The sequence below is a fragment of the Trachurus japonicus genome, chromosome 3 (assembly GCF_045865225.1).
Source record: "Trachurus japonicus isolate A0001 chromosome 3, Traja_1.0".
Lineage (NCBI taxonomy): Eukaryota > Metazoa > Chordata > Actinopteri > Carangiformes > Carangidae > Trachurus > Trachurus japonicus.
This window is the reverse complement of record NC_140909.1, coordinates 35,583,192-35,595,826: the sequence shown is the minus strand read 5'-3', so window position 1 is coordinate 35,595,826 and position 12,635 is coordinate 35,583,192. Positions and strand designations below refer to the sequence as shown.

Genomic DNA, 12,635 nt, shown 5'->3' with positions numbered 1-12,635 from the left:
AGGAGCTCTTACAGAAGAGGAGGGGGGATGTTTTTTCTTGTAATGGGATTGTTGTACCAGTCAGACTCGGTCATGGTTGAGACCTAACTAATACCGTCACACTCTCTCTGTCTTTGTTGGGGCCATGTTGCCAAATCTTGAAGCCCTCCCCCCCCAACTCTTAACACACAAGTCACTATGGCTGCAACATCCCGACCACAGCTCCAGCTCCTCCTTCGGTGGTCTGGTGACAACTAGATGGGCTGGGTGTATATTCATGCATTGAGATCATGGTGGCTGGAGTCATTCTATTGTAATGTTAATGAGAATTGAAGAGGTGGTGACAAAAAAAATTCCCCTTAAACATGTACGGAGACAGTCTGTCCCCTGAGACAAGACGCCCCCCTGACCTTTCTATTCACACGAGGACATGAGGACAAGGTCAGGCAGAGGACAGTTCTGTGACTCTGAGATGAGCAGAGACCTGTCAGCTTGTTTCCTGTTTGTTTGGCGTTGTCCCACATTGACTCTCAGGTAATGTCAGAATCTACCTCTGTAGGTGAGACTGTGAAAGAGGCACGAGTCACCATCGCTTCAGAGATTTATTTTTACTGGAAGGCCCCGCCCCCTCTGATTATACAATGTTCTTATAGTCCTGTCTTTCTTTTCAATAAACATTTTGTAGAATTTGCAGTTTCTAGTCACCATGGATTTCTTTTTATTTGGTGTGAGTGAAGCTGACGGGCGTCATGTGCCATGTGTGGTGGTCTTCAGTCGAGTTTATTTGAATAAACAAGAAACCTTTTTGAAAAGTTACAAAAGTTTTATTTTAATTTTGCATCACGTAACAACAGGAAGAGGCGTTTCCCTTGAGTGCACTGATTTAGTCCCACACCTTGACTTGAGCCAAATACTGACTGTTAATAATGAACAGGGGCAAATACACCAGGGAATGCTTCATCAGAAGGACAGCGCTGACGTGTCGCCAAGAGAGGAATCACGGGAACAAAAGTAGAGGTGTGAAAGAAAAGCTGTAAACAGAAGGATGGAGGTCGGGTTCAGTGCTCAGGTGTCTTCTGTCGTCCTACTCTGTGTTTCCTTGTGACTCGCCAGTCAAATTGTAAAACACCACTTCATTTTCCTCATGTGCTACTTTGTGCATTTTAGGATTTTTTTTGCTCCTTTAAATTCTCCAAACATTGGAGAAACGACCTGAGTGCCACATTTCAAATCTTATTACAAGTGCTAACATTCTGTCTGTTACCCGGGCCACAGCGACGTCTGAGCAAGATAAGACTGAATCCAACTGTTAGCGAGACTGAGTCCATGCTGCCTCTGGCCGTCCACACCGGTCATCTGTGTGGAGCCAGATTCACTTTGCACTTGAGTTAAGCCGGAGAGAGAGGTGAAGGTCTGAAGCCCAGGGAGGAGAGAGGGGGTCGTGCTTGGACAAAGTTTGATGCCGAGCTGGGTTAAGATCCCTGCGCCTCCAGCTCTGATGCGGGGGTGTTGTCCGGCTCCTCGTCATTGTAGATGTTTTCCGCCTATGACAACAGGGAAAAGACAGATTCAACTTTAATGTACACACTCTCTTAAGTGACACCACAAATATAGTTTGAATCATCTGAATGTGTGTGGGGGTGATGCAAATCATTACATTATTCATATTTGACAACATTCTGCTGTGACAGAAGCCACAGCTTTCTGGTGGAGCTCTTCATGCAAACTCTAAAGTGCTGCCCAGGGTTATTACAGTTCACTAAAACTAGCAGTGACAAATTTTTTTAGTAAACTGAAATTAAAATCAAAAAGACAATTTTTTCAAAAATTAAAAAGCTGGGATAAATAATGTAAAACTAAACTGAATGTCAGATAATATCACCTTTGTTTTAGTTTTCTTAGAGATGGCTAAATCACTTGTTGAACTAACTAAATCTAAACTGAAATAAAAATGAACTAGTAACTACTGTTAATGTGCAGAGAAGCTCAACAGTGAAGAACCTGTCCAACCTGGAGGTGGATGGACTGCAGCACAAGACCAGAACTGCTCCAAACTTCCTCCTGAACATCTAACCGTGTCTATCAACATGTGGCTGTGTGGCTGTGTGGCCTGTCAGCTGGGAGCTCAAACCATTCAATACATTGAACATGTGAGCCGAACCCTGTGGACTCACCATCTGCCAAACTTGCATGATGTTGTCCTCGGACACAGAGCAGATGACCCAGGGCTCGTTGGGGTTCCAGGAGAAGTCGGAGATCTTGGCTGTGTGGCCTCCGTGGATAAACTGATGTGGACAGAAACCCAAGTTGAAACTTGCACGAGACAAACATGACCAGCATTCTCCATCCGTTTACAACACAGTTTGAGTTGAAGAAAGCTGTGTGACATAATAAGGACCTGGTGATGATGGAATGTGCTGTAACCACTGGAGCCCACTTACCAACAGCTCTGGAGGACCGTCCTCAGCATCTTCTGCCGACTGCTCTTCCCCAATTTTACTAGAGAGAGAAAGACCGACTGTGTTTGTTTTGCTTCATATCAATCAGTGGATTAGAAGACGTGGTGGACAGCTCCTACCTGAGGTCCCAGACGTTGAGACGTCGGTCGGTGCCACTGGAGGCAAGGATCGTCTCATTGTGAGGAGACCATTGTACCTAATGAACAGGACAGTTGACATTAAGATATTTAGGGGTGGGGGGGCTCATAGAAATACGCATTGTTCTGTACTACAGGCATGACAAAGCATCATGCTTTCACTTGTCTGCTGATTTATTCACAAAACAGAATGCTTGCATAGAAATATTAGAACAAGTGTGAGCAAGCTGATGGCACACAGGAATGAGAGAGGAGGTAGCAGTACAGAGAATTCAAGAGAGAGAGAAAACTTAAACGGATAGTTCAACATTTTGACAAATTTGCCTATTGCCATAATCTGTAGTCATAGCAGTAGGTTCATTACCTTTAATTATCGGTGCATGTTGTTTTTAGATCGGCGGGGCAGAGACGTGAGCTGCTCAGTGAACACAATGGAGGTGAATACAGGTCCCCTGTCCCTCATCAAACTCATCAAATACACAATCCAACAACTCCAAAACACTCTGGTGGACAAGTTGTGACCTGCACATTTACCACACTATGAGGTAATCATCTAACATTATGTAACATTAGGAGACACAGCAAATACTCGGAACTACTTGCGCTCCGCCCAGCAGCTGTGGAGTTCCAGCTCTGCATTTGCCTTGAAAACAACTCTGTCTCACAATGTTACATTATTATTATTATCTCATAGCGTGGTGAATGTGCAGGTTACAACTTGTCCACCAGAGTGTTTTGGAGTTGTTGGATTGTGTATTTGATGAGTTTGATGAGGGACAGGGGACCTGTACCTTACCACTGAGCAGCTCACGTCTCTGCCCCGCCAATCTAAAAACAACATGCACCGATAATTAAAGGTAATGAACCTACTGCTATGACTATAGAGATTATGGCAATAGGAGAATTTGCTAAAATGTTGAACCATCCTTTTAAGCTTGTCCTGTGATTTCAGCTGTAAGTACTGTAACATGATCAAGTTACATTAATCCAACCAGCAGCTGTGTGCTCAGTACAGAGAGGTGTGTGTGCAGGGAAGCATTTTAATCTCACCTGGAAGATTTCATCTTTGTGGGACTCAAAAGAGTGGAGTTTCAGCTTGAGGTTTCTTAAATCCCACAGAGCTACGGTCTGAGAAACAACACAGTCTCAGCATTAGGTCAGTTCATTCCTTTAGCTGGGCTTTGTTAGTCACAGTATGTTCATCCTCATTCAGAGCTGAGTGTGTCTGTGCTGCTCCCACCTTGTCAGCAGAACCAGTGGCCAGGATGAACTCGCTGTAGGGGTTGAAGCTCAGACAGTTGACCTCAGCAGTGTGGGCGTCCACCGAGTGGCTGGCTTTGGATGTGTTGTTGGACCGAGTGTCCCATCTGGTGGTGGACGGAGGAGGGCGAGAGGCAGCGTCAACAATACAACTCACTGAGCACTTTGTTAGCTGCGTTGGCTGTTATCCAATCAGCCAATCACGTGGCAGCTGGAGGTACAGGTGAGCAGCTTCGGTCAATGTTCACATCAAACGTCAGAATCACAGTGGCTCTGATGACATTGCTGGTGTCAGTCACTGTTTGACTGTTAAGTAAAACAGCAGCAGCTCTGTGTTGATGAGAGGTCAGAGGAGAAGGGACTGGTGGACAGAAAAGCTTCATTCACCGAGGCTGTCTTTACACTTAGGCAACAAATTGGAATTGGGCAGTGACCCAGGCCATATCTGATACCTGCATTTACACCTGCTTTACGTGTGTGAAACAACCCACTGAATAGGAAATAAGCTAGTGATTTCTTTTCTAAAAACGGGAGATTTATTAGGTCACGTTATAATTCCATAATAATAATAATAATAAACTATGGTGAGTCTGGTGGTCGCATTGCCAGGAGAGATCTGATCTGTCTGTTCAGACTACAGACATATTGGCAGATATCAGATTTGTATCTGATTTAGTTCGACATATAACAGGGGTCTGACAATATCCGATTCCATGTGTTTTTTTCCCAGTTTACACGTTCATGTTAAAGATCCCATCTGTGCCACTTGAGAGGAAGAAATTGGAATTGGGTCTCTTGAACCATGCAGTGTAAAGACAGCCTTAGATAACCTCTCTTTAAAGGGATAGTTCAACATTTTGGCAAATTGGCCCATTCCCATAATCCCTATAGTCATAGCAGTAGGTTTGTTACCTTTATTTGTCAGTACAAGCTATTTTTAGAACGGTGGCGCAGAGCTGCGAGCTGCTCAGAGCCACGCTATGGAGGCTAATGGGATTTCTTGGTTTCCCTCATCAAAGTCATCAAATACACAATCCAACAACTCCACAACGCTCTGGTGGACAAGTTGTGACCTGCACATTCACCACGCTATGAGATAATAACAGAACGTTACAAGATGGAGTTGTTTTCGAGGTAAATTCATGTTTAAGTTTAAGTTTATTTAGGATAGCCCCTTGAGATGCAGCATCTCGTTTTCGAGGGGGTCCCTATACAGAAACAATGCAAACAATACACAAACAAGACATACTATTACAATGACACAAAACACACAGAGACACAAAGCACAGCACACTGCTCACCCACTTCACCAACCCCCAAACCCCACCCAACTTATCATAGACTTGCAAAATTCATGCAAAACCGCTGATGCGCGTTCCTGTCGGGGGCACTTTTTCAGCAAGCAGACTCTTTATTTGCCTCGAAAACAACTCCATCTCGTAACGTTCCGTTATTATCTCATAACGTGGTGAATGTGCAGGTCACAACTTGTCCACCAGAGCGTTTTGGAGTTGTTGGATTGTGTATTTGATGAGTTTGATGAGGGAAACCAAGAAATCCCATGAGCCTCTGTAGCGTAGCTCTGAGCAGCCCGTGGCTGCGTGCCGCTGTTCTAAAAATAGCTTGTACCGACAAAAATAAAGGTAACGAACCTACTGCTCTATGACTATCGATTATGGCAATGGGCCAATTTGCCAAAATGTTGAACTATCCCTTTAAAAGTGACCAGAAGAGCATCAGAGCAAACAACAAGGCCAACTGCCACCATGAACTGAACCCTGAGTGTGCCGAGGACACACGCTCACCAATACTAGACAGCTCAAGACCTGATCTCATGGACAGAGCTTTGTGCCGAGGCAGCAGATGGTCGCATCAGAGTCATGGACTCCACCTGCCCGGTGTCAAAACACCAGGTAGCGCTGGTGTCGTGGTCTGAACACCACAGTCTGTCCTCTGGTTTTTGCATAATCAGTTCATGGCACAAGTTAGGGGATTGGATTTGGTTAGAAAGAAAAAAAGAAAGAAAGAAATGAAGCATTTTTAAGCCTCCAAAGCAGCCAGTAGCAGGAACCACTCACATCATGAGCTTCTGGTCATCGGCCACTGAGCCAAACAGGGATTCATGGAGCAGATGCCAGGAAACGTCCTCCACCACTGCTGTGTGTCCGGTGAAGATGGTCTTGGCATCCACAACCTTCCCTTCCTTTGGGCCGCTCCCGATGTCCCACAGACAGATGGTCTGGAGAGGAACCACATGGGGAGTAGTGATGTACACTTTCCTTCTCCCCCTGCTAAATTGATCTGTTACAAGTTGGGAAAACACTACATGGCCAACACAGCCACAGTTTGCCTTTGTTTATTTACACAATGGCCTTCAAATCTCTGGCTGTAGTAATGGCCAGTCAGGAGAAGAGACCTGGGCCTTTAATGGTCTGCAGGACTGACCCTGCCCATCAAACTATATGAGATCAACCAGGAATCACACTCATTTACTTTTGAGTCTTCTTTTATGATCTTGATTTGTTTTTATTTAGAAACACAGTGTGCTACCGTCACACTGACTGATATGAGTGACGTGTGAGCTCAGAGTCGCCTGCTGGGCGTCTGATGACTCATACACGTTCAGAGATTTGCAACTATTTTAGGTGTAAAAGAAGGAATCTGAAGATTGAATGGGAGCGAACTGATCTTACCCTGTTTAGGCTGTTTACATCCCACAAAACCTTTTTTCCCCACAGACAACGTCAGATGTCTTCGAACATATACCGAGGGGTTTGTTCACTTCAAGAAAGACGACATGTTTGTAAACGGAGCTGTAATACAAAGTCTCACGAGACTTTGACAGCTCAGTATGTTTACAGCTCGTCTGAAGCGCCCGTTCAGGAATATCAACTCAGCAACAACGTCTTGGTAGCAGTCAGAGTAAGTCTGGATGTTGTTTATTCTACCTGTAAATATACTGAGCACATCAACTCGACTCTCGCGCGAGACTTCGTATTACAGCTCCATGTGCAAACATGTCGTCTTTCTTCAAGTGAACAAACCCCTCGGTGTATGTTCGAAGCCATCTGACGCCGTCTGTGGGAAAAAATGGGTTTTGAGGGATGTAAACAGCCTGAACAGGTAAGATCAAAACAGGAGGCATTAAAAAGAAAATCTTCAGAATCCTTCTTTTAGACCTAAAATATTAGGAAACTAGAGCCCCAGGTTGAATTTGCCCAGAATTGTCCTTTAAGCATGTACAGGCTCAATGTTTCCAAAAACAGGAAGACATTTCCTGATGACCAATACAGGACAGAAGATGTGAACAGTCGTACAGAATGGTTGATGGTTGAGTCCACGGTAGAGAACCCCCACCCATCTTATCTGATCCCTGTCACTTACATGGTCATCAGAGGCACTGAGCAGATTCCCACTGAGGTTGGGATTCCAAGAAAGACCATATCCCTCTTTCTGGTGACCTTTCAGCCTCAGGTCAGGGTTACACTCCCCACTGGGATCTGAAACACAGAGACACACTGCCTTCACCCACTGCCATCTGTGTGATTGACTGTGTGAGTCACAACATCTTGGCAGTGCAGTGATCCCACCTGGCTTAGGTGGGTGCTTGGTGTAGTCAAAGACCAGCACGTCAGATGTGGGAGTCTTGGTGGCGATGATGAAGGGATTCTGGGGCATGTAGCGGGCTCGGTTCACCTCCCCCTCATGGTTGATCTTGATTTCAATCTCTATTTTCCCACTTACTGAACCAAATCCACCAAACTCTGAAAAGAGACCAGAATGATACCATGAATATTAACAAGCTGACCGTCTATGTTACCTCAGATGCATAATGTATTAATAACCTATTAATAATCTGAAACTAAAAAGGTGAACAATATCTGCATTGGTGTCATCAGGCATTAATGGCTGCAGCAGACAGCAGCATGTTCTTCAGCACTGCCAAACACATGCTGTGTTTTTCAATAAGGAGTTATTCATCTCCATATTTTGAATGAATGAATTTATTTAACATGTGTCTATAATAAAAAAATATATATATTTATAAGTGTCATCAAATCATAATATATACACAGGTTGGAAAAGAACATTAATAATAAAATGCTCTCTTCAAAGCCACATTTTGCCATTTTTGACAGTGTAAATATCTTTTTTCATCTAATCACACATGAGCAAAATGCAAATTTGCTGAATTTATTTGTTTCATGTTGAAAAACGAGGCGGGAGAGAGACCAAGTCGGCAGTGTGTTACTGTTTTACATCTCTTAACGCCAACAATGATAAAAATGAATTTTTGTCCTCCTGCACCAGGGGCCACATCACTTAGGTCAAGGAGAAAAAAAAGAGAAATTCTGAAGCTGTAATAATGATATTTAATTTACTGACCAGTGTCCATGCCCCTTATTTCATGCATTTGTTCAGTTGTGGTTGAGCCTGAAATAAAATTTGTACATTGAAATTTCTGTAAGTTGTTCATTTATTACCAAAGCATTTATCAGCAATTCAGTTAAAATGAGGGGAAATGTGAATAACTTTGTTGGAGGTCGACTCAAGGGTGTGCACCTGAACTTTCTGCTTGTGCTCCTACAATTATCAGTTAGTTGCACCAGTCTTCCTAGAAAAACGTTACGTTTAAAGCCCTGTTCTTTACTGCAGGGATGGATATTCTTTCTTTTTGTCACCAGTCACCCAGCTAACGACCACAGGTGAGCGCTGGAATCTAGATCAACTGGAAAACCAAAAGGGCTTCCACTCAACACTAGAGTGTAACTTTAGAAAAAATAAACCTGTTGATATAGGAATGATGTGTCTTGTCCTTCTTCTTGTTCTTTGCATTTTTTTTAACATTGATCACATTGATTATTATTTCAGTATAACCTATAATATAACTGTAAAATGTTGAAGCATTGTCCTGTGTTTGATCTCTTATGTTGGCAGAGATACTGAGGATTCTTTTCCGACATTCGACATTCAATCAGCCTGGGCATTGTTGTGTTTGACAGCTATTGAAGAAGTCAGTGCATGTAGTCACCCACCGTTCAACAAGGAAGAATACAGTACACTACAGTTTGCATTTTCTAAAGAAAGATAGCAGCTCGCTACACATTAATGTACAAGATGTTAACTAGTACAACTTAGTGTAGGAGTAGGAGGTGACAACAAGTTGCTGTTCAGTTTACCTTAAAAACTCTTCATAGGCCACATTAAGATACTTATACATATATAAGGCAACAAAGAGCACTGAGCCATCAGCACCCTCACACACAGCGGGGGACACATCAACGTACCTGCTGGAAGACAGAAGAAGACAATTTCAGCACACAGGCAGAATGGAATATAGAATATATAATACTTTGGTATTAACTCAATTTGTTTCCTCACTGTAGAAAATGACATGTAAACCAGTTTTAGACAAGGACAACTCCAGAACAGAGAATTGTTGAGGGTGAAACCTGACTTGTTGCTTTGGGGGAACTGATCTCTTAGTGGTCAACTTGGAAACAAATGCAATGAGGGGGACAATAAGATATACTAAGATGCGTTTGAAAAGTCTTCCACGTACCTCCTTTCTCACTGTCATAGTGCGAGGCATCAAACTGGGCGTCATCGTTCGGTACCTGGACACTGGCAATCACAAGGTGGTTCTGCTCATCTGATGTATGGGTCCCAAGAACCAGCCTGTGGACAGCGTAGTCCTTCCCCTCTGGCCTAAAGAGATTTGCAAAAATGACAGAAGTTAAATTTGTTCACAGAAGGACAAATGGCTTTGCCTTTCAGTTTAATGTCCGAGGTGGGAGGAGTAGAATTCACTTCCTGTCTCAGCTGCCCTGTGACACGTATAAACCATTTTCAACACTGCTTCAACTACAGCTTGGCTGAATATGTGATGGTTCTAGTCTATTGACAGACTTATTCATTTTATTTGTAAAGGGCCCATGCACAATATTGAACATAAATGTTACAATTTGATGCACTGTGCCAGAGTGAGCTAAGAGCAAATTTACATCTGCAATCACTTTGTAGGTCACAAATGCAAAGCACGAGCACATCATACTTCAAAACACACGCAAGCAACAAAAATGCATCGTCTCTGTCATCGGTGACAGTTGGGAGTCTTTTACAGGATTCTTCAGTTTCATTTTAATGCCACAAACTGAGCTGCAGTTCTTCATGTCATGTGGCCGTGGTGGTTTTCACACAGAAAGCTGACTGGCCGGAGGCAGTGCAATGGTTTATGGACTCTTCTGAGTCAAAGTGAACAATGTGTTTTAATGGAAATGGGATGGTACCATGACAGACATCCCTCTTTCTTGCTCAGGACTTTGTGATGGACAGAGATATGCAAATACCTGCGGACATCTGGAAGCCACTGGACAGTCAGACTGGGCCACTCCAGTGCATGAGTCATCACAAGGTCGTACAGGAAAGGTGTGTTTTTCTTCCAGATCTTGTACTCCTCATTGATGACCCGCTCCTCCACTGCATCATCGTACACTTCAGCACAGCAACACAGGTTAAGTTAAAATCTCTTTTACACATGCCATCATGGTTACCAGACACTGAGTAATAGCCGGGAGTAAGTGTAACCAGTGTGGTGGTGCTGGTTAAAGTCCGTACCACTGAAATAACACAGGGTCCTGCCAAAGTGACTTTTCTCAAAGCCCAAACAAGCAACACAACAGTTACTAGCTACACTGAATCTGTTTATAAACTACTTAACGTGATAATAAATGACAGAGGAGTCATATCTGATGGGTTCACAGGTGATGTTTTGCACGCTGCCATTACAGCGTGTCGGTGGGGGGGCTGACCATAACAAGGCAACTCTTGGTTTTAGTGGGGTAATTTCACTTTGGTGGCTTGGATACACGGATAAACTGTGAACTTAAAGAACGGAGGTGAGATATGAAGCTCTCTTAGGACTAAAAACCAATAACCAAGCTCCCAGACTGAGTAAAGCCACTGAGTCTGCTGGACTTTACTAAGCTAGCCTGTCATGCTAGCAGCACCAGTGCCCGAGTTAAACGTCCGTGATACGCAGACGAAGCAGCGCACGAGGAGCACAGGCCACTACTTAGTGCGTTTAGTAGTTAGATACCCCTACCCTCTTTATCTGCCATCTTCACACTCCGCGCTGTGCCACGATGCTCGGAAGCAAAGTAACTAGGAAGACGCTAGTTCCTCAGACTGTGTAGCTGTCCTGGCTAGCACCGCTTCAGTCAGTGGTACCCCGCTGCACACAGGACTCCTTCCTTTTCAGCGCCCAATTACTGGTGCGGACTGCGCATGCGTCAGGGTGGCGACACCAACGGGGGTCAACACTGCGCTCTGGTAACGCAGACTGCGCAAACCTGCTTCAACACGAAGGAAGGTTGATGTGTTTTTTTGTTGTTGTTTTTTTTTTGTAAATATCATATATTTAATATACAGCAACATTGTACTGCAAGATTTTCTTCCGAGAGCTTCAAACATTTTTTTTAACAACTTTATTATTGCTTTACAAAAACAGTGCATAAAACCGATGAGCATCATATTAATAACAATTGGATAACAAATAGACGTGACAATAAAATAAATACATACATAAATAGAAATAAATAATAGTAAAAAAATAAAATAAAATAAAAAGGAGAAGAAAAAATGTAGACACACCAGGGGATATGAGCAATGGAAATTAAATTGAATTAAAGATATTAAAGTGGGAGCACAGATTTATAGTTTTGATAGCTTTCTTGTTATTAGCAGAGGAAACTGACTTGAAATACACCTCCAGTTCTTTCATGAAAACACAAAAAATGGGTTTTACTTTGGCAAATTTACACTTGTGGATATAAAACTTTGCAAGAATTAAAATGAGATTAATTAAAAAATATTCTTTTTCAGCTGGAGCGTCACTCTTTATAAATCCAAAAAGGACATTTTGCCAGAGGAGCTCAAAATCACAGCAGATATTATCTAAAATGAATCTACAAATATTTTGCCACAGTTTACGGATATATTCACATTTCCAAAACAGATGAATAACAGTCTCAGTATGGGAGTCACAAAAGGCACACTTCAGATCTAGGTCAACAAATTTGAATTTGATAAAGAAGGATTTAACCGGGTAACATCTATGAATAATTTTAAATGACACTTCTTTCACCTTATTAACCACAAAAATTTTTTGAGGAAGAGACCAGATTTTTTCCCAACATAAGTTATTTACAGGAAGGTTGATGTGTGGTCTGTAGACGAAAACATCAGCTATGTCACAACTAACTCAAGACTTATGATACGACCATGGTAATATGGTGAGCAATAGCACAAAACAGTAAAGAACAGGAAAACATGGGTCGTGCTGTAAGCTATGGCTTAACAATGTTGTGGAGAGATCAAAGAAAAGAAAATTTAGTGAAACATTTTCCTCTTTATTATTCCTCTCTTTGCTGAAATTCCTGTGTAAAATAACTACAAGGTTGTCTAGATATCTTTTTGGAAGAATTCGGTAAGCAGAAAAACTAATAAACAGAGTTCACTGATTGGTTGGATATGAAATTAAGAATAACCACAGTCTTAACACTACAGACCAGCTGGACATTTCTTTGTGAAACGGGCCTCATTTATCATTGTGGATACACGCTTTTTTACACGCTCTTTCCCCCATTTTGTGCGTACGCACTTTTCTCCGCCTAATTTGGGATCTATCAAACCGAAACTTGTCGGGAGTAAGAGCAAAAATTTACGACCAGTCCGACCATGGCGTACCGGCATTTACACGCTTTTTGAAGAACAAGAGGAATTGGCGACGCCGCTGCTG

The 12,635-nt window shown here is 42.8% G+C and overlaps 1 protein-coding gene across 2 annotated transcripts; it reads right to left on the bottom strand.

The window, feature by feature from the left end:
• Window positions 1-569: 569 nt before the first annotated feature.
• Window positions 570-11,108, bottom strand: LOC146990299 (histone-binding protein RBBP7). Of its 2 annotated transcripts, XM_085771555.1 has the most exons (13): window positions 10,941-11,108; window positions 10,186-10,330; window positions 9,399-9,544; window positions 8,222-8,272; window positions 7,426-7,599; window positions 7,220-7,335; window positions 5,914-6,074; window positions 3,816-3,942; window positions 3,626-3,703; window positions 2,558-2,634; window positions 2,421-2,478; window positions 2,154-2,264; window positions 786-1,523 (listed from the first exon to the last, which is right to left on the bottom strand). In XM_085771555.1, the coding sequence occupies exons 1-13, from the start codon at window positions 10,954-10,956 to the stop codon at window positions 1,452-1,454; spliced, it is 1,332 nt and encodes a 443-aa protein (XP_085627681.1). In that variant the 5' UTR covers window positions 10,957-11,108; the 3' UTR covers window positions 786-1,451. The 2 variants fall into 2 exon arrangements, with proteins under 2 accessions (XP_085627691.1, XP_085627681.1); XM_085771565.1 differs by lacking the exon at window positions 8,222-8,272 and having other exon boundaries at window positions 570-1,523.
• Between the last annotated feature and the right edge of the window lie 1,527 nt (window positions 11,109-12,635).

Excerpts from the sequence above, each read along its gene's own strand:
- LOC146990299 (XM_085771555.1), bottom strand. Across the intron at positions 3,704-3,815 it reads CCACTGGTTCTGCTGACAAG|ACCGTAGCTCTGTGGGATTT; the intron begins GTGGGAGCAGCA and ends GTTGTTTCTCAG. Across the intron at positions 2,265-2,420 it reads ACGGTCCTCCAGAGCTGTTG|TTTATCCACGGAGGCCACAC; the intron begins GTAAGTGGGCTC and ends TGTCCACATCAG.